Raw genomic sequence first — 19,508 nt, forward strand, 5'->3', positions numbered from 1 at the left:
GTCTACGGGGGGAGGGAGGGGAGGGAGGGGGAGGGAGGGAAGCAGTCAAATGATTATCATCACCACCAACATGAGACCCACTACAGCCATCATCATCGCCGCCATCATCATCGCCGCCATCATCATCACCACCACCACCATGAGACCCACTTAGCTCACCTGCTCACCCGCTCACTCGCCTACTCACCCGCTCACCCGCGGCTCGCTCGCCCACTCACCCACCCACCCACCCGCTCACCCACCCGCTCGCCCACTCACCCACCCGCTCACCCACTCACCAGCGGCTCGCTCACCAGCCACTCACCTTGTAGACGCCTTTGGTCTTCTGCTTCTTCTTGGGGTGGAAGTCGTAGAGGAGCTGGGGGAGACATTGAAGGCACGAAGACGGTCAGCAGCTCACCACCACCGTCACCATGGTGATGGTGAGCTCACCACCACCATGGTGACAGTCAGCTCACCACCACCGTCACCATGGTGACAGTCAGCTCACCATCACCGTCACCATGGTGACAGCTCACCATCACCGTCAGCTCACCATCACTATGGTGACAGTCAGCTCACCACCACCGTCACCATGGTAACAGTCAGCTCACCATCACCGTCACCATGGTGACAGTCAGCTCGTCACCACCATCACCGTCACCACGGTGACAGTCAGCTCACCATCACCGTCACCACCACCACTGTCACCATGGTGATAGTCAGCTCACCCACTCACCCAGCCACCCACTCACCCATTCACCCATTCACCCACCCACCAACCCACTTACCCACCCACCCCCCCACCCAGCCACCCACTCACCCACTCACTAACCCACCCACTCACTCACCCACCCACTCACCAAACCACCCACCCACCCATCCACGCCTCACTCACTCACCCACGCAGCCACCCACTCACCTACCCACCCACTCACCCATGCACCCACTCACTCACCCAGCCACCCACTCACTAACCCACCCACTCACTCACCAACCTACCCACTCACCCATTCACCCACCCACCAACCCACTTACCCACCCACCCCCCCACTAGCCACCCACACACCCACTCACTTACCCACCCACCCCCCCACCCAGCCACCCACCTTGCCCTCCTCGCGTGGCACCACAACGGCCTCGTAGCGCGAACGGCAGTGCTTGGGTGAGCGGTAGACGCGGCTCACCACGTTCACCACATCGCTCACCAGCTCCCAGTTGGGGTGTGCGCCGGGGACACCAGGGCCAGGTTCAGCGGCAGCTCCAGCAGCTGCTGGATCGCCTGGTGAGGAGACACGGAGGGAGGGGGGGGTTGGTGGGTGGGTGGGTGAGTAGTTGGGTGAGTGCGTGGGTGGGTGAGTGAGTGGGTGGGTGAGTGGGTGAGTGAGTGAGTGGGTGGGTGGGTGGGCTGAGTGAGTGAGTAGGTGGGTGAGTGGGTTGGTGGGTGAGTGGGTGGGTGAGTGGGTGGGTGAGTGGGTGAGTGAGTGGGTGGGTGAGTGGGTGAGTGGGTGGGTGAGTAGTTGGGTGAGTGGGTTGGTGGGTGACTGGGTGAGTGAGTGGGTGAGTGGGTGGGTGAGTGGGTGAGTGAGTGGGTGAGTGGGTTGGTGGGTGAGTGGGTGGGTGAGTGGGTGAGTGGGTTGGTGGATGAGTAGTTGGGTGGGTGAGTGGGTTGGTGGGTGGGTGAGTGGGTGATTGAGTGGGTGGGTGAGTGGGTGGGTGGGTGAGTGACTAGTTGGGTGGGTGAGTGGGTTGGTGGGTGAGTGGGTGGGTGAGTGGGTGGGTGGGTGAGTGGGTAAGTTTGTGTGTGTGTGTGTGTCTGTGGTCCGGCATGCCTAAACAGCTTTTGTTCTGCCGGATAGAGGGGGCTAAACAGGCGCAGCCCGGGCCAGAGAAGAGATGGAGTGACATGGTACAGGAGGACGTGGAGCTGAGTGGACTTGCCGATGACTGGTACCAGTAGTTTCAAGATCGGATATGTTGTTGAAAGTGGTTGCGCAATTGGCGGTTTGGAGTGTCCGTCTAAGGCTTTGATGGTCTTCCAAAGTTTTGATGAGTTTTGGCGGTGGTCAAAAGATTCTACAAACTCGTGCCAGCGTTCCCTGTTTTGGCTTGATTGATTAGCTTTGTGATTTAAATATTGAAGGCCGGGAGGATTTGTGGTGATGTAGGATTTTTTGTCCTAATGGTGTTCCGTTGGTTTATTAGCGTTGAGGCTTGTTTAGGGAGGCAGGGAAGGTGTTGCGTGCAGCAACCCCCCAGCGACGGTGTGCTTGGTGGTAGTCGCGATGATGTTTCTGAAATTCTTTTCAGAGTTATTTGCGGATGTGTGGCTATGGTTGATGTTGTCGGTGAATAATTATTCTGAATCATAAGTGAAAAGTGGCCAGTTTCCTTTTTTAAAGTTGTAATACAAACGGTTTTTAGGATTTAAATGTAGATTTAAAGCTTCCGTGACTGCAGGGAGTCATATTCTTGGTTCTCTCGGTAAAGTCACCACCACGTAGAAGGGAAACAATAAAATAATAAAAATATTTAAAAAAATCATTCTCACAACATTTGCAATCATCATTAAAAAACGCCACTTTTTTTTTCAAAATCTTCTCGCTGTGGATTTCACACCTGCTGATGATTGCTTGTTTGTTTAGCAATCGCAACGTCGTGAGAATTTTATTGTTTTATTATTTTATTATTTCTCTTCTACGTGACTTTACCGAAAGCATCGAGTCAACGGTTTTTAGGAGTTTGTGAATGTTTGGCGGCATTGAGGGTCAACGCAATAGGTGGGCGGTCGGCTCCAAGGGCCTCAAAAAGACTCGCCAGTCGATTGATGAAAGGAGTTTTCCTGACGCTATTGAAGGGCAAGGTGATGACGGAACTCTGGTTTGATTCTTTTCATCGAGTACCCCATAAGGGGAGCCCTTCAAGATACCGGCCATGAGGTCGCCACGTGCATCGAGGAGGGGAAGACTGCGGCCTTTTTTTGCGGGCGTCGAAATCTCCAATAACAATTGAGTCGTCGTTTGGTAAAAGTCGATATATATTGAACTCATAGTTGCGAGGGCAAGACCTCGTCGCCGAGATGTAGACGTTGATTACGGTGAGCGGGCCCAGACGGGATTTGATACGGTGATATCAGAATGAGGCATTGGGATTTTAATATCTTCAAATTGAATGCTGTCGTGGATGAGGTAAAGGGAGACCGCCACCGGCTGTTAGTCGGTCTCTCTTACGGAGGAAAGTGACATTTTGTAAGTCGGGGCGCGCGAGAAGTGGATTTTTATTTTGTTTCTTCGATGGCGGCTACGTCAATGGAGTTATCTTGTAGGAAGGTGCCGGAGTTCAAGAGATTTGTCGTTGACGCCGTCGATGTTTTGGTCGAAGGATTTTAAGGTCGTTTTTGTCGTGGATGTTTCGTGTTGTGGTTGTGCAAGGTGGAGTTGTTGGAGTGGACGATTCGCAGAACCGGCCGGAATTTGAGCTGGGGATGCGGGCTAAAGCAGCGCAGCGTTTGCGTTACGAAGCTTTGCAAACCGTCGCGTTGGATGGAATTTGCATTGACGTTCATGCCGCAGCCGCCACAAGGGAAAGACGGGGCCTGGATTAAAATCGACGTCCCCGGCAATAATGAGAAGCCAGCTCCAGCATGCGGGGAGGCCTGGGCTGGCTGGCGAAGTTGCCATGTTTCGATTTAAAGCTTTCGTGACTGCAAGGATTCATCTTCTTTGGTTCTTTCGGTAAAGTCGCGTAGAATGAGAATAAAATAATAAATTGATAAAATAAAATAAAACTTCGTGAGAATTTTATTGTGTAATTTTATTTTACGAAATTTATTATTTTATTCTCATTCTACGTGACTTTACCGCAAGAACCAAGGAAGAAGATGCCATCAGCAAGTGCTTTAGTAGCACTTGGGCGTCTCCACTTGGAACAAGCGACAACACCGCAGCGGTGGTTGTTGTCGAGCAGGTGGGTGGCCTAAACCCCTAAACCTTAACCGTGACGTAAACCCTTAAACCCTCCCCACCTCAACCACCACCCTCACCCCCCACCGCGTCACCTGCAGCAGGGCCCAGTCCTCGTTGACAAGCCACTGCGGCTGGTCGGCGGTGAGATCCGGCGGCGGCGGCCCCACACGGCCCGCGGCCGCCACGTCCTATTGTTATAGGTACATTGTTATTAAAGACAATGCATCCTATTGGTATGGTTACATTGTTATTAAAGACAATGCATCCTATTGTTATGGTTACATTGTTATTAAAGATAATGCATCATATTGTTATAGTTACATTGTTATTGAAGACAATGCATCCTAGTGTTATAGTTACAATGTTATTAAAGACAATGCATCCTATTGTTACAGTTACATTGTTATTAAAGACAATGCATCCTAGTGTTATAGTTACATTGTTATTAAAGACAATGCATTCTATTGTTATAGTTACATTGTTATTAAAGACAATGCATGCTGTTGTTATAGTTACATTGTTATTAAAGACAATGCATCATATTGTTATAGTTACATTGTTATTGAAGACAATGCATACCATGTTTACGGTTACATTGTTATTAAAGACAATGCATCATATCGTTATAGTTACATTGTTATTGAAGACAATGCATCATATTGTTATTATCAGAGCCATGTGTGTTTGCATGTTCACCCATTCACCCACCACTCACCCACGCACTCAGTCACCCCCCCTCGCCCCACTCTCCCCCCACTCTCCCCCCCCCACCCCCCCTCTCACCTTCTTCTCCTTAGCGATTCTCTCCGCCCTGAGCGCTGCCACCTGGACAGGTGACAGCGGCTTCTCGTAGCTGATACCACTGCAACAACGTCAACGACATCAACAACATCAACAACACCATCAATAACATCAACAACATCAAAAACACCATCAACAACATCAACACCATAAACAACACCATAAACAACACCATCAACACCACCATCAACACCATCAACACCATAAACAACACCATCAACACCATCATCATCAACAACACCATCAACACCATCACCATCATCACCATCATCACCATCAGCGGTACGGGGTGCTCACCTCTCCGACAGCACCGACACGTGCTTGGGATTCTTCTGGAAGAGATTTGTCCCCAACCTGAAAAGAGCGCAGCACACACACACACAGTCACACACATGCACAGACACACACACGCACGCATGCAGACGCACATACATGCACAGACACACACACGCAGGCACGCAGACACACACATGCACAGACACACACACGCACACACATGCACAGACACACACATGCACGCACACGTACGCAGACACACACACATGCACAGACACACGCACGCAGACACACACACGCACACACATGCACACACATGCACAGACACACACACGCACGCACACGCACGCAGACACACACACATGCACAGACACAAGCACGCAGACACACACACGCACACACATGCACACACATGCACAGACACACACACGCACGCACGCAGACACACCAATGCACAGACACACGCACGCACGCAGACACACACACACACGCAGACACACACACACACGCACGTAGACATACGCACACACGCACGCACGCACACGCGACGTCAGGGTGGGCGGGTGAGTGAGTGGATGAGTGGGTGGGTGAGTTTGTGGGTGAGTGGGCGAGTGAGTGGGTGAGTGAGTGGGTGAGTGGGTGGGTGGGTGAGTGAGTGAGTGGGTGGTTGAGTGGGTGGGTGGGTGAGTGAGTGGGTGAGTGAGTGGGTGAGTGAGTAGGTGAGTGAGTGGGTGGGTGGGTGAGTGAGTGGGCGGGTGAGTGAGTGGGTGATTGAGTGAGTGAGTGGGTGAGTGAGTGAGTGGGCGGGTGAGTAAGTGGGTGAGTGAGTGAGTGGGTGAGCGAGTGAGTGGGTGGGTGAGCGTGCGGGCACCCACACGGGTTTGAGTGACATCCTGCGCTTGGCAGCGCTGCTCCGCGCCAGCTCAAACTTGGCAGAGAAGAGCTCCGTCTGAGCCGTGTGCTCGTCCTGCGCGAAGATCTGGCTGGTGCACAGCGGCTGCCTGCTCTTCGTCTACGGGGGGAGGGGGGGGAGGGAGGGGGAGGGAGGGAAGCAGTCAAATGATCATCATCACCACCACCATGAGACCCACTACAGCCATCATCATCGCCGCCACCACCATCACCACCACCACCATCACCATGAGACCCACTTAGCTCACCTGCTCACCCGCTCATTCGCCTCCTCACCCGCTCACCCGTGGCTCGCTCGCCCGCTCATCTACCCACCTCCTCGCCCGCCTGCCCACTCACCCACCCGCTCACCCCTCTCACCCACCCACCCATTCACCGACCCGCTCACCTGCTAACCAGCGGCTCGCTCACCAGCCACTCACCTTGTAGACGCCTTTGGTCTTCTGCTTCTTCTTGGGGTGGAAGTCGTGGAGGAGCTGGGGGAGACATTGAAGGCACGAAGACGATCAGCAGCTCACCACCACCGTCGCCATGGTGATGGTGAGCTCACCACCACCATGGTGACAGTCAGCTCACCACCACCGTCACCATGGTGACAGTCAGCTCACCACCACCATGGTGACAGTCAGCTCACCATCACCGTCAGCTCACCATCACCATGGTGACAGTCAGCTCACCATCACCGTCAGCTCACCATCAGCATGGTGACAGTCAGCTCACCACCACCGTCACCATGGTGACAGTCAGCTCACCACCACCACCGTCACCACCATCACCATCACCATGGTGACAGTCAGCTTACCATCACCGTCACCACCACCACCGTCACCATGGTGACAGACAGCTCAACATCACCATCACCATGGTGACAGTCACCACCACCGTCACCATGGTGACAGTCAGCTCACCATCACCGTCACCACCACCACCATCACCATGGTGACAGTCAGCTCACAAACACCGTCACCACCACCACCACCACCGCAGTGACGGTGATGACGATGATGACGATGAAGATGCCGATAATGCTGATGATGATGATTCTGCTGAAGCCGATGATGATGCTGATGATGAAGCTGATGATGATGCTGATGATTCTGATGATGATGCTGATGATTCTGCTGAAGCTGATGGTGTGAGAAACTCATAATCAACATCATTATTGTCACCATCGTCAGCGGCAGCATCACCACCACCCACTCACTCACCCACTCACTCACTCACACACCCACTCACTCACCCACCCACCCACCTACTCACTCCCTCACCCACTCACCCACCCACCCACCCACCCACTCACTCACTCACCCACCCACCCCCCACCCACCCGCTCACCAAACCACCCACCCATCCACGCCTCACTCACTCACCCACGCAGCCACCCACTCACCCACCCACCCACTCACCCATGAGTGGGTGAGTAGGTGGGTGGGTGAGTGGTTTGGTGGGTGAGTGGGTGAGTGAGTGGGTGGGTGGGTGAGTGGGTGGGTGAGTGGGTGGGTGAGTAGGTGGGTGGGTTGGTGGGTGAGTGGGTGGGTGAGTTGGTGGGTGAGTGGGTGGGTGGATGAGTGGGTGAGTAGGTGGGTGGGTGAGTGGGTAAGTGGGTGGGTGAGTGGCTGGATGAGTGGCTGGCTGGGTGAGTGGCTGGGTGAGTGGCTGGGTGAGTGGCTGGCTGGGTGAGTGGGTGGGTGAGTGGCTGGGTGAGTGGCAGGGTGAGTGGCTGGGTGAGCGGCTGGGTGAGTGGCTGGCTGAGTGGCTGGTTGAGTGAGTGGCTGGCTGAGTGAGCGGCTGTCACCCTGCAGCTGCAGCTGGTGCCGGGCACCACCACCACCGCTGCCCCCGGCGGTGGAGCAGATGAAATAATGGGCACGTTATTTTAATCCCCCCATCCCTCCACTCCTCTGTGCACACCGGCAATACAAGGGGATTAAGTTAGAAATGTGTGGTTTAAGATGTGGAGCAGAGATCTCAACAAAATCATAATGGTGCATGAATGAACAAATAAATAAAAAATCGATTTTAATAAAGTATGTAATGATTGCCAGTCAGTAAGACATTCTGATTAAAATTATTAAAATTGTGTTTATTTTTACTTAACAAAGAATGCATTTATAATCACACTTACACTTCAGTCAATGAATTAGATGGACACAAGAGGGTATGTGTGTATGTTGAACGTATTTCGCATTGTACGTAACCAACCGTGCACATTGGAGGTGTGAGGTAGCAGTAGCGTTAAATGGTTTTTAACGCCAAACGGATGGATGGTTAGAAAAATGGGTTGCCATGAATAACAAAAAAAATTTTGAGCAAAAGTTGTGAATGCAACACTTCCAAAAAAGTTTTTTTTTTTAAAAGATTAACACTTTCATTCTGTACTCTTTAGTTCTATTCGGTAAAGTCACGTAGGTAAAAAATTAAAACAAAAATAACGACGTTTCGGCCACAACACAAGCGGCCTTCATCAGCTGAAGGGACCAGACTGTCACCTGATGAAGGCCGCTTGTGTTGTGGCCTGAAACGTCGTGATTTTTGTTTACATTTTTTTATCTACGTGACTTTACCGAATAGAACCAAAGAGCGTGGATCCTTGCAGTCACGAAAGCTTCAAATCGAGAACTTTAATTCTACCCTCTTTCGTAACTTTACGAGCACCATCCCCTCCGATGTAACATTATTGTTGTTCACGCTTCTTGACGCGGCGACGACAGCGGCCCACTTCGTGGGGCTGTCATTTGCGGTGGCCGGGGTCGCTTCTAAAACAGCGCTGCACAGCAACACACCGGGGCCTTGCCTGGTCAAATAAAAGGCAGTTTTAGTTTGTTTTAGTAGAACGCGGTGAACCCCGCGGTGAACCCCGCGGTGAACCCCACGGTGAACCCCGCGGTGAACCCCGCGGTGGCCTCGTGTGCACGGTGGGCAGCTGCGGAGGAGGAGTTCACGTCGTCCCTCTTCCACTTCACTCACTCGCTGGTGACGGCCGAGCTGCTGTCCACCCACGCTGCAGGTGAGGCTCACTCACTCACCCACTCACCCACCCGCTCACCCACTCAACTACTCACTCGCCCACCCGCTCACCCACCCGCTCACCCACTCACTCGCCCACCCGCTCACCCACTCAACTACTCACTCACCCACCCACTCACCCACCCACTCACCCACTTACAGTGAGGGAAAAAAGTATTTGATCCCCTGCTGATTAAGTACGTTTGCCCACTGACAAAAAAATTATCAGTCTATAATTGCAATGGTAGGTTTATTTGAACAGTGAGAGACAGAATAACACCAAAAAATCCAGAAAAACGCATGTCAAAAATGTTATAAATTGATTTGCATTTTAATGAAGGAAATAAGTATTTGACCCCCTCTCAATTAGAAAGATTTCTGGCTCCCAGGTGTCTTTTATACAGGTAACGAGCTGAGATTAGGAGCACACTCTTAAAGGGAGTGCTCCTAATCTCAGCTTGTTACCTGTATAAAAGACACCTGTCCACAGAAGCAATCAATCAATCAGATTCCAAACTCTCCACCATGGCCAAGACCAAAGAGCTCTCCAAGGATGTCAGGGACAAGATTGTAGACCTACACAAGGCTGGAATGGGCTACAAGACCATTTCCAAGCAGCTTGGTGAGAAGGTGACAACAGTTGGTGCGATTATTCGCAAATGGAAAAACACAAAAGAACTGTCAAACTCCCTCGGCCTGGGGCTCCATGGAAGATCTCACCTCGTGGAGTTTCAATGATCATGGGAACGGTGAGGAATCAGCCCAGAACTACACGGGAGGATCTTGTCAATGATCTCAAAGCAGCTGGGATCATAGTCACCAAGAAAACAATTGGTAACACATTACGCCGTGAAGGACTGAAATCCTGCAGCGCCCGCAAGGTCCCCCTGCTCAAGAAAGCACATATACATGCCCGTCTGAAGTTTGCCAATGAACATCTGAATGATTCAGAGGACAACTGGGTGAAAGTGTTGTGGTCAGATGAGACCAAAATGGAGCTCTTTGGCATCAACTCAACTCGCCGTGTTTGGAGGAGGAGGTGTGAGTGAGCCAGTGTGAGTGAGGAGGTGTGAGTGAGGGTGTGAGTGAGGAGGTGTGAGTGAGGGGGTGTGAGTGAGGGAGTGTGAGTGAGGAGATGTGAGTGAGGAGGTGTGAGTAAGGGAGTGTGAGGGGGTGTGAGTGAGGGAGTGTGAGGGGGTGTGAGTGAGGAGGTGTGAGTGAGGGAGTGTGAGTGAGGGGGTGTGAGTGAGAAGGTGTAAGTGAGGAGGTGTGAGTGAGGGAGTGTGAGGAGGTGTGAGTGAGGGAGTGTGAGTGAGGGAGTGTGAGTGAGGAGGTGTGAGTGAGGAGGTGTGAGTGTGAGTGAGTGAGTGAGGAGGTGTGAGTGAGTGAGTGAGGAGGTGTGAGTGTGAGTGAGTGGGTGTGACCGTGCGAGTGCGATCGAGGGCCCCTCACCCAGGCCGTGCAGGAAGCTCCGTGAGTCTGCGTGCCATCTCCGCCGTGGCCACGCCGCACCGCCCCACCAGCCACGCCAGCCACTCGGGCGACGCCGCCGCCTTCCGCACCCGGCGCCCGCCCCGCGACAACGGCCGACGCGGCCTTCGGCGCTCGCGAGCCACGGGGCGGCGGCGTAGGCGGCGGTCGCGTTTGGGGCGCGTGCGGGTCGGCGTAGCGGCGAGCGGCGGCGGTCCAACGCACCGCGTCGACGAGGCCCCCCCCCGTGACCCGGGATCGATTCTCGCTCGCGGCCAACCTCGGTGACGACAGACGCGAACCGGTCCCGGGCCTCCCCTCGGCCGACTCTTAGAACGAGCGCCCCGGTGCGGTGCGTGGTAAACGTTTGCCTCGCGCGCCGTGCCGGTCTTCACGGCGCTCGCCCCAAAGGCCCGTCAACGCCACGGATGGGGTATTTGTCTTTGCGCACGTCACCGTACGTACACACGCGCGGATGTATTTGTAGCCGGGCAGTTGGAGGCGGTCGCCCTTTGACAACAACGGAGGGCGGAGGAGCGACGCTCACAACGACGAGCGGGAACGACGAGCGGAGCGAGAGGGGCGGCTAAAATGCAGCGAGTTTGGGTACGGTAGGCGGCACGCAGCTGGTGGTGCGTCTACCAATCACCTCAGTCAGTCAACCCACGGTACCACCTGGGTCTGTTCCGTGAGCTCCCGTCAGCGAGCCTTCGACACTTCACGCGTCCTCAACGTGCACCCGGCCTGGCGCAGGACGCGGTGGTGACATCGCCGCCGCTTGGTGGCGAACGGCGGCTGCTGTTGTTGTAGTGTTCGTGGCTGCGCAGGTGACCGAGTGTGTGTTTACAGTTGTGCGAATGTAGTCGTGGTTTCCCCCGGCGCATCGTCACCTCTGGCGGGTGCAGCACGTCCATCAGCTGCTTGGTATTCCGCTGAGCCATGAGCACGCGCTCACCCGCCGACGGACACCCTCCGCACGGCAGGCAGTCGCTCACCAGCAGGGCCTGCGTCCGCTCCTCACTCCCACACTCACCCCGGCCCGCTTCCTCTTGGAGCATTCCTGCACACAGCGGAGACGGTGAGCCAAGTCTAATGATATCGGTCTAAAATGTATGTGGCGGCGACGCTGCTGCATTGGCAGTGGTGTCACGAATAAAATTCAACATATTCGTCAAGAGGACTGTCACCTTAAAAAGAAAGGGTATATTTACTGGTGACGTTTCAGGCAATGGCCCTTCTTCACAGCACATAGAGAAAGCAGAGAAGTGGGGTTCCAATAGACGGTAAATTACTATACAGTATTTATTTAACAAGGTAAATCCCACCGAGCTGTAAAGCTCTTTTTCAGAAGCGACCTGGCCACAAATTATAGCTCAACAAAGTGGCTCATTCACGTGGAAATGTATAGCAGCCAAATACTCTAAACGCACGTTGATTATATAAATGTGGAGGGAAAGCCGGAGCCGGAGAAAAATCTACGCGACCACGGGGAGAGAGAGAGACACCGCAAACTCCAAATACACAGCAGGCGTCGTCAGGGACGGGATCGAACCCACGCCTTCCTGTACACCTAGCGCGGTAGTTAACATCTCACCACACAGAGAGAGACACCGCAAACTCCAAATACACAGCAGGCGTCGTCAGGGTCGGGATCTAACCCATGACTTTCTGTACACCTGGCGAGGTAGTTAACATCTCACCTCCGCAGTGCCCCTTCCAACATCACTCACTACCAATATTCGCAGCATTTCTCCCATCACCATTCACATCATCACGGCACTGCTCACAACATCAAGTCTTACACAATCACTCCCGTCACCTACTCCACTATCACTCGAACCATGACTCCCACCATCCCTCGCAACACTTACACCACCACATCATCATTTCCATATCATCGTCATGTACACCATTACACCACAACCATCACATTATCACTCACATCAATCCCCCCATTATCACACTCTCTCACACCCCTTATGCTGCATCACCCTCCCCACCCTCCACACACACGAACAACACTCAAACTATCACACCCACACATCACAATCACCTCCACACCATCACCCCCCACCCTCCACACACACGAACAACACTCAAACTATCACACCCACACATCACAATCACCTCCACACCATCACCCCTCCACACACACGAACAACACTCAAACTATCACACACACATCACAATCACCTCCACACCATCACCACCTCCACTTCACCGTCACTCACCAACACCAACATCTACACCCGCAGCGCCGTCTTACGCCATCACCACCACGCGTTGTGATCATCTTCCACATCACTCATCATTTTACACGACATCACCAACATCGCCCTCCTCCTCCTCACCGCCTTTGTGCTGTTGGTCACACGTCCTCACGTATCCCCCTCACGTATCCCCTCACGTATCCCCTCGCGTATCCCCTCACATATCCCCCTCACGTATCCCCTCACGTATCCCCTCGCGTATCCCCTCACGTATCCCCCTCACGTATCCCCTCACGTATCCCCCTCACGTATCCCCTCACGTATCCCCCTCACGTATCCCCTCACGTATCCCCTCACGTATCCCTCACGTATCCCCTCGCGTATCCCCTCACGTATCCCCTCACGTATCCCCTCGCGTATCCCCTCGCATATCCCCTCACGTATCCCCTCACGTATCCCCCTCACGTATCCCCTCGCGTATCCCCCCCACGTATCCCCTCACGTATCCCCTCACGTATCCCTCACGTATCCCCTCACGTATCCCCCTCACGTATCCCCTCACGTATCCCCTCACGTATCCCCTCACGTAGCCCCCTCACGTATCCCCTCACGTATCCTTCACGTATCCCCCTCACGTATCCCCTTCACGTATCCCCCTCACGTATCCCTCACGTATCCCCCTCACGTATCCCCCCCACGTATCCCCCTCACGTATCCCCCCCACGTATCCCCCTCACGTATCCCCTTCATGTATCCCCCCACGTATCCCCTTCATGTATCCCCTCACGTATCCCTCACGTATCCCCCTCACGTATCCCTCACATATCCCCTCACGTATCCCCTCACGTATCCCCCCCACGTATCCCTCTCACGTATCCCCCTCACGTATCCCCTCACGTATCCCTCACGTATCCCCCTCACGTATCCCCTCACGTATCCCCTCACGTATCCCTCTCACGTATCCCCTCACGCATCCCCTCACGTATCCCCCTCATGTATCCCCTCACGTATCCCTCTCACGTATCCCCTCACGTATCCCCTCACGTATCCCCCTCGCGTATCCCCCCACGTATCCCCTCACGTATCCCTCACGTATCCCCTCACGTATCCCCTCACGTATCCCTCTCACGTATCCCCTCACGTATCCCCCTCATGTATCCCTCACGTACCCCTCCCTTCAGCCAGGTCACGCTGACCCTGACCCCGTCTCTCTGCTCGAGGTCGTCACCAATATTGAGCAATCCCCACCCCACCACCAGTGAACAACAACAACAAAACAAAATAAAAAAAACCCGAGTTAAGCTAAAATACGATAATCATGAGGTAAATTATGAGGTAAAGTGTTCATTAATTGTGTTAATTAATTACGCTGTACTATGTAGAGAACAATCGTGTCGAGGAGGAGTTTTTGCGCGGGTCGCTTTTGTTACCTCGCCTGCAAAATACAAACAGTAATCGATTCTTCGATTACTGCCATACAAAATTGGGAATCGTAAATTTTAATCTGATGCTATGGCTCGTCTCTGGAATCGTTTCACAGGACCTTTGCTGAGTCGATTACTTTGACTGCTACTGTGAAAACGGCCCTCAAGGCAAAAAATTCCTCCCCCAATAATGGCGGCAAATTACTCACCCAAGATGGCTGAAACTACTCACCCAACATGGCTGCAAACGCTCGTCCAAAACAGCGGAACCTACTTACCCAACATGGCGGCAACAGAGGCCGTAAGACGTCAAGAGTCACGTGCTTGCACGGCGGTGGAAATTCCACATTCCTCTGGACGGGGATGAGCGTGGAGCATAGAGGGTGGAGCAGTGGTCGGTGGAACCCGCACCCCTCCCACGTCCACACAGAGAGAGAGAACTTAGAATTTGGTGATTGTGCTTTGGCAGTGACTTTTTATATACAACGAGGACTCCTCGACTTACGAACGAGTTTCATTCCAGAGGTCTCTGTTCGTAACTTTACTCCAAACGTGTTGTACGGCGTGTACACTAAACACGGGGAATGCGCTTTAAAAGTTGTATAATCTCCTGCAGATGTAGATGCCACTGGTTCTTTAAGTTCTGCAGATGTAGATGCCACTGGTTCTTTAAGTTCTGCAGATGTAGATGCCACTGGTTCTTTAAGTTCTGTAGATGTAGATGCCACTGGTTCTTCAAGTTCTGTAGATGTAGATGCCACTGGTTCTTTAAATTCTGCAGATGTAGATGCCACTGGTTCTTCAAGTTCTGTAGATGTAGATGCCACTGGTTCTTTAAATTCTGCAGATGTAGATGCCACTGGTTCTTCATGTTCTGCAGATGTAGATGCCACTGGTTCTTCAAGTTCTGTAGACGTAGATGCCACTGGTTCTTTAAATTCTGCAGATGTAGATGCCACTGGTTCTTCATGTTCTGCAGATGTAGATGCCACTGGTTCTTCAAGTTCTGTAGATGTAGATGCCACTGGTTCTTTAAATTCTGCAGATGTAGATGCCACTGGTTCTTCACGTTCTGCAGATGTAGATGCTACTGGTTCTTCACGTTCTGTAGATGTAGATGCCACTGGTTCTTCACGTTCTGTAGATGTAGATGCCACTGGTTTTTCAAGTTCTGCAGATATAGATGTCACTGGTTCTTCACGTTCTGCAGGTGTAGATGCCACTGGTTCTTCATGTTCTACAGATGTAGATGCCACTGGTTCTTCACGTTTTGCAGCTGTAGATGCCACTGGTTCTTCACGTTCTGTAGATGTAGATGCCACTGGTTCTTCACGTTCTGCAGATGTAGATGCTACTGGTTCTTCACGTTCTGCAGATGTAGATGCCACTAGTTACTTAAGTTTTGTAGATGTAGATGCCACTGGTTCTTCACGTTCTGCAGATGTAGATGCCACTGGTTCTTCACGTTCTACAGATGTAGATGCTACTGGTTCTTCACGTTCTGCAGATGTAGATGCCACTAGTTATTTAAGTTCTGCAGATGTAGATGCTACTGGTTCTTTACGTTCTGTAGATGTAGATGCCACTGGTTCTTCACGTTCTGTAGATGTAGATGCCACTGGTTCTTCACGTTCTGTAGATGTAGATGCCACTGGTTCTTCAAGTTCTGCAGATATAGATGTCACTGGTTCTTCACGTTCTGCAGGTGTAGATGCCACTGGTTCTTCACGTTCTACAGATGTAGATGCCACTGGTTCTTCACGTTCTGCAGCTGTAGATGCCACTGGTTCTTCACGTTCTGTAGATGTAGATGCCACTGGTTCTTCACGTTCTGCAGATGTAGATGCTACTGGTTCTTCACGTTCTGCAGATGTAGATGCCACTAGTTACTTAAGTTTTGTAGATGTAGATGCCACTGGTTCTTCACGTTCTGCAGATGTAGATGCCACTGGTTCTTCACGTTCTACAGATGTAGATGCTACTGGTTCTTCACGTTCTGCAGATGTAGATGCCACTAGTTATTTAAGTTCTGCAGATGTAGATGCCACTGGTTCTTCACGTTCTACAGATGTAGATGCCACTGGTTCTTCACGTTCTGTAGATGTAGATGCCACTGGTTATTTAAGTTTTGCAGATGTAGATGCCACTGGTTCTTCACATTCTGTAGATGTAGATGCCACTAGTTATTTAAGTTCTGCAGATGTAGATGCCACTGGTTCTTCACGTTCTGCAGATGTAGATGCCACTGGTTCTTCACGTTCTGTAGATGTAGATGCCACTGGTTCTTCATGTAGCATCTACATGACATACGGACAGGTTTTTCGCATCTCTGAAAGTCGAACGTTCGTAAGCAGAGGAGTCCCTGTATAAGGCGACGTTTCGGACAATGGCCTTCCTACACTGCACATAGGCCAGAGAGCGATGTATAAGGGTTGGAGACTGCTCATATAATTATATTTTATTTCAGTTCATTTTTGTGAAGGCAAATCGCTGTTGACTTCCAAAACAAAGTGGTACCCAATTTATCGACCCTCCCCCCACCTCCGCTGGAGGCAGAGGATGATGGGTTGAGCCAACCCCCCCAAGTCGGATTAAAAATTCGAAATCCTTCAACTCACTGGCAGCTGTGAACATTCTCGCTTGAGAGAGAACACCTGCGGTGTTGTGCATGGGGTCAATAATATCATCAGCCATGTATTTAGGATTCTTTCGCACCAATCCACTGCTGGATGAAGGCCTCCCTGAGCCACTGCCGGCATCTCAACCCAGCAGCGTCTACCCATGAAGCTATCCCATCGCTCCAGATCTAAATCAGAACACAGCTACCACGACTCCTTCATGGACTGCAAAACCTCGGCTTAACAAGCAGGCTGACGCGACCAATATAATCCATAGTACAGGGTTATTTTTTATGGGTGAGTGGGGGGGTGGTAGATCGCGTAAATAGAGATGTGAAGTTAATACGGTTTATGTAAAGTTTGTTTACGTGACAAACCTTAGTAATTGGCTGTGTCGGGTGGTCAGTGGGTTTAACGACACATGTATATTTACACGATCTAACCCCCCAAAAACCACTCTGTATTATGCCTTCCTGTAGCGTCGTACACTTATATTGTATTTTATACTTGATCATACTTTATATTTAGCCTTTCGTTTAAAGTAATTATATCACCTTCATCACCACGATTCATGGACACGTGGCCCCGTTAGGTGTCCACTGCACATTCCATCATTTGTCATTTCCACTTTTCTCTCTCTCTGCTTTGTATTACGCTCAAGTAGTGCACCACATCACACTGACACCCAATCTCTTCCGCTGTCGTCAACCCATTCTCTGTTAGGTCCTTCCTCTGCTTAAAGCAATGGTCACAAATCCAAAGTTCGAGATATCGAATGTACGCATATCGAGGTGTTCACTTCAAAGCCTCACTCACGTGTCTCAAGACTCTTCCTGCCAAAGTTGTCCGCGGTAGGGAGAGCGATTTTGCTGTTGCTGCCGCTGCTGCTGCGTGTAATCCCGAATGAGTAATCGTCCGGTACTTTTTTTTAGCCACTGGGATATTTATTAAATCAATTCCAGTTTGCACTTGTGTTTGTGTTTAACTGCGGGAGGAGGAATGATGGAAAATCTAGAGGAAACAGATGCAGAACTGGGGGAGATAATCTACAAACGCCACAATCACTCTGCAGAACAGGAGGTCATACAAACTCCACTCACACTCACTCTGCAGAACAACAGGAGGTCATACAAACTCCACTCACTATCACTCTGAAGAACAGCAGGAGATCATACAAACTCCACTCACTCACTCTCACTCTGCAGAACAGGAGGAGGTCATACAAACTCCACTCACTCTCACTCTGCAGAACAGCAGGAGATCATACAAACTCCACTCACTATCACTCTGCAGAACAGCAGCAGATCATACAAACTCAACTCACTCTCAATCTGCAGAACAGCAGGAGATCATACAAACTCCACTCACTCACTCTCACTCTGCAGAACAGGAGGAGGTCATACAAACTCCACTCACTCTCACTCTGCAGAACAGCAGCAGATCATACAAACTCCACTCACTCTCACTCTGCAGAACAGGAGGAGGTCATACAAACTCCACTCACTCTGCAGAACAGCAGGAGATCATACAAACTCCACTCACTCACTCTCACTCTGCAGAACAGGAGGAGGTCATACAAACTCCACTCACTCTCACTCTGCAGAACAGCAGCATATCATACAAACTCCACTCACTCACTCTCACTCTTCAGAGCAGGAGGAGGCCATACAAACTCCACTCACTCTGCAGAACAGCAGGAGATCATACAAACTCCACTCACTCACTCTCACTCTGCAGAACAGGAGGAGGTCATACAAACTCCACTCACTCTCACTCTGCAGAACAGCAGCAGATCATACAAACTCCACTCACTCTCACTCTGCAGAACAGCAGGAGATCATACAAACTCCACTCACTCTCACTCTGCAGAACAGGAGGAGGTCATACAAACTTCACTCACTCACTCTCACTCTGCAGAACAGGAGGAGGTCATACAAACTCCACTCCCTGCAGAACAGCAGGAGATCATACAAACACCACTCACTCACTCTCACTCTGCAGAACACGAGGAGGTCATACAAACTCCACTCACTCTCACTCTGCAGAACAGCAGCAGATCATACAAACTCCACTCACTCTCACTCTGCAGAACAGGAGGAGATCATACAAACTCCACTCACTCACTCTCACTCTGCAGAACAGGAGGAGGTCATACAAACTCCACTCACTCTCACTCTGCAGAACAGCAGCAGATCATACAAACTCCACTCACTCTCACTCTGCAGAACAGGAGGAGGTCATACAAACTCCACTCACTCTGCAGAACAGCAGGAGATCATACAAACTCCACTCACTCACTCTCACTCTGCAGAACACGAGGAGGTCATACAAACTCCACTCACTCTCACTCTGCAGAACAGCAGCATATCATACAAACTCCACTCACTCACTCTCACTCTTCAGAGCAGGAGGAGGCCATACAAACTCCACTCACTCTGCAGAACAGCAGGAGATCATACAAACTCCACTCACTCACTCTCACTCTGCAGAACAGGAGGAGGTCATACAAACTCCACTCACTCTCACTCTGCAGAACAGCAGCAGATCATACAAACTCCACTCACTCTCACTCTGCAGAACAGCAGGAGATCATACAAACTCCACTCACTCTCACTCTGCAGAACAGGAGGAGGTCATACAAACTTCACTCACTCACTCTCACTCTGCAGAACAGGAGGAGGTCATACAAACTCCACTCCCTGCAGAACAGCAGGAGATCATACAAACACCACTCACTCACTCTCACTCTGCAGAACACGAGGAGGTCATACAAACTCCACTCACTCTCACTCTGCAGAACAGCAGCAGATCATACAAACTCCACTCACTCTCACTCTGCAGAACAGG

General features: G+C 51.5%; 1 protein-coding gene across 1 annotated transcript; it reads right to left on the minus strand.

Annotated features, from left to right (window-relative positions):
- Nucleotides 1-304: 304 nt before the first annotated feature.
- Nucleotides 305-11,898, minus strand: LOC142917874 (uncharacterized). The gene is made up of 8 exons (XM_076062208.1): nucleotides 11,300-11,898; nucleotides 6,356-6,409; nucleotides 5,897-6,033; nucleotides 5,043-5,099; nucleotides 4,728-4,806; nucleotides 4,037-4,132; nucleotides 1,089-1,261; nucleotides 305-358 (listed from the first exon to the last, which is right to left on the minus strand). The coding sequence occupies exons 1-7, from the start codon at nucleotides 11,465-11,467 to the stop codon at nucleotides 1,184-1,186; spliced, it is 669 nt and encodes a 222-aa protein (XP_075918323.1). The 5' UTR covers nucleotides 11,468-11,898; the 3' UTR covers nucleotides 305-358; nucleotides 1,089-1,183.
- Between the last annotated feature and the right edge of the window lie 7,610 nt (nucleotides 11,899-19,508).

This window comes from Petromyzon marinus, unplaced genomic scaffold (genome assembly GCF_048934315.1).
Source record: "Petromyzon marinus isolate PM22_M1 ecotype Great Lakes invasive population unplaced genomic scaffold, UKy_Petmar_22M1.pri1.0 PM_G_Scaffold_54, whole genome shotgun sequence".
Classification (NCBI taxonomy): domain Eukaryota; kingdom Metazoa; phylum Chordata; class Hyperoartia; order Petromyzontiformes; family Petromyzontidae; genus Petromyzon; species Petromyzon marinus.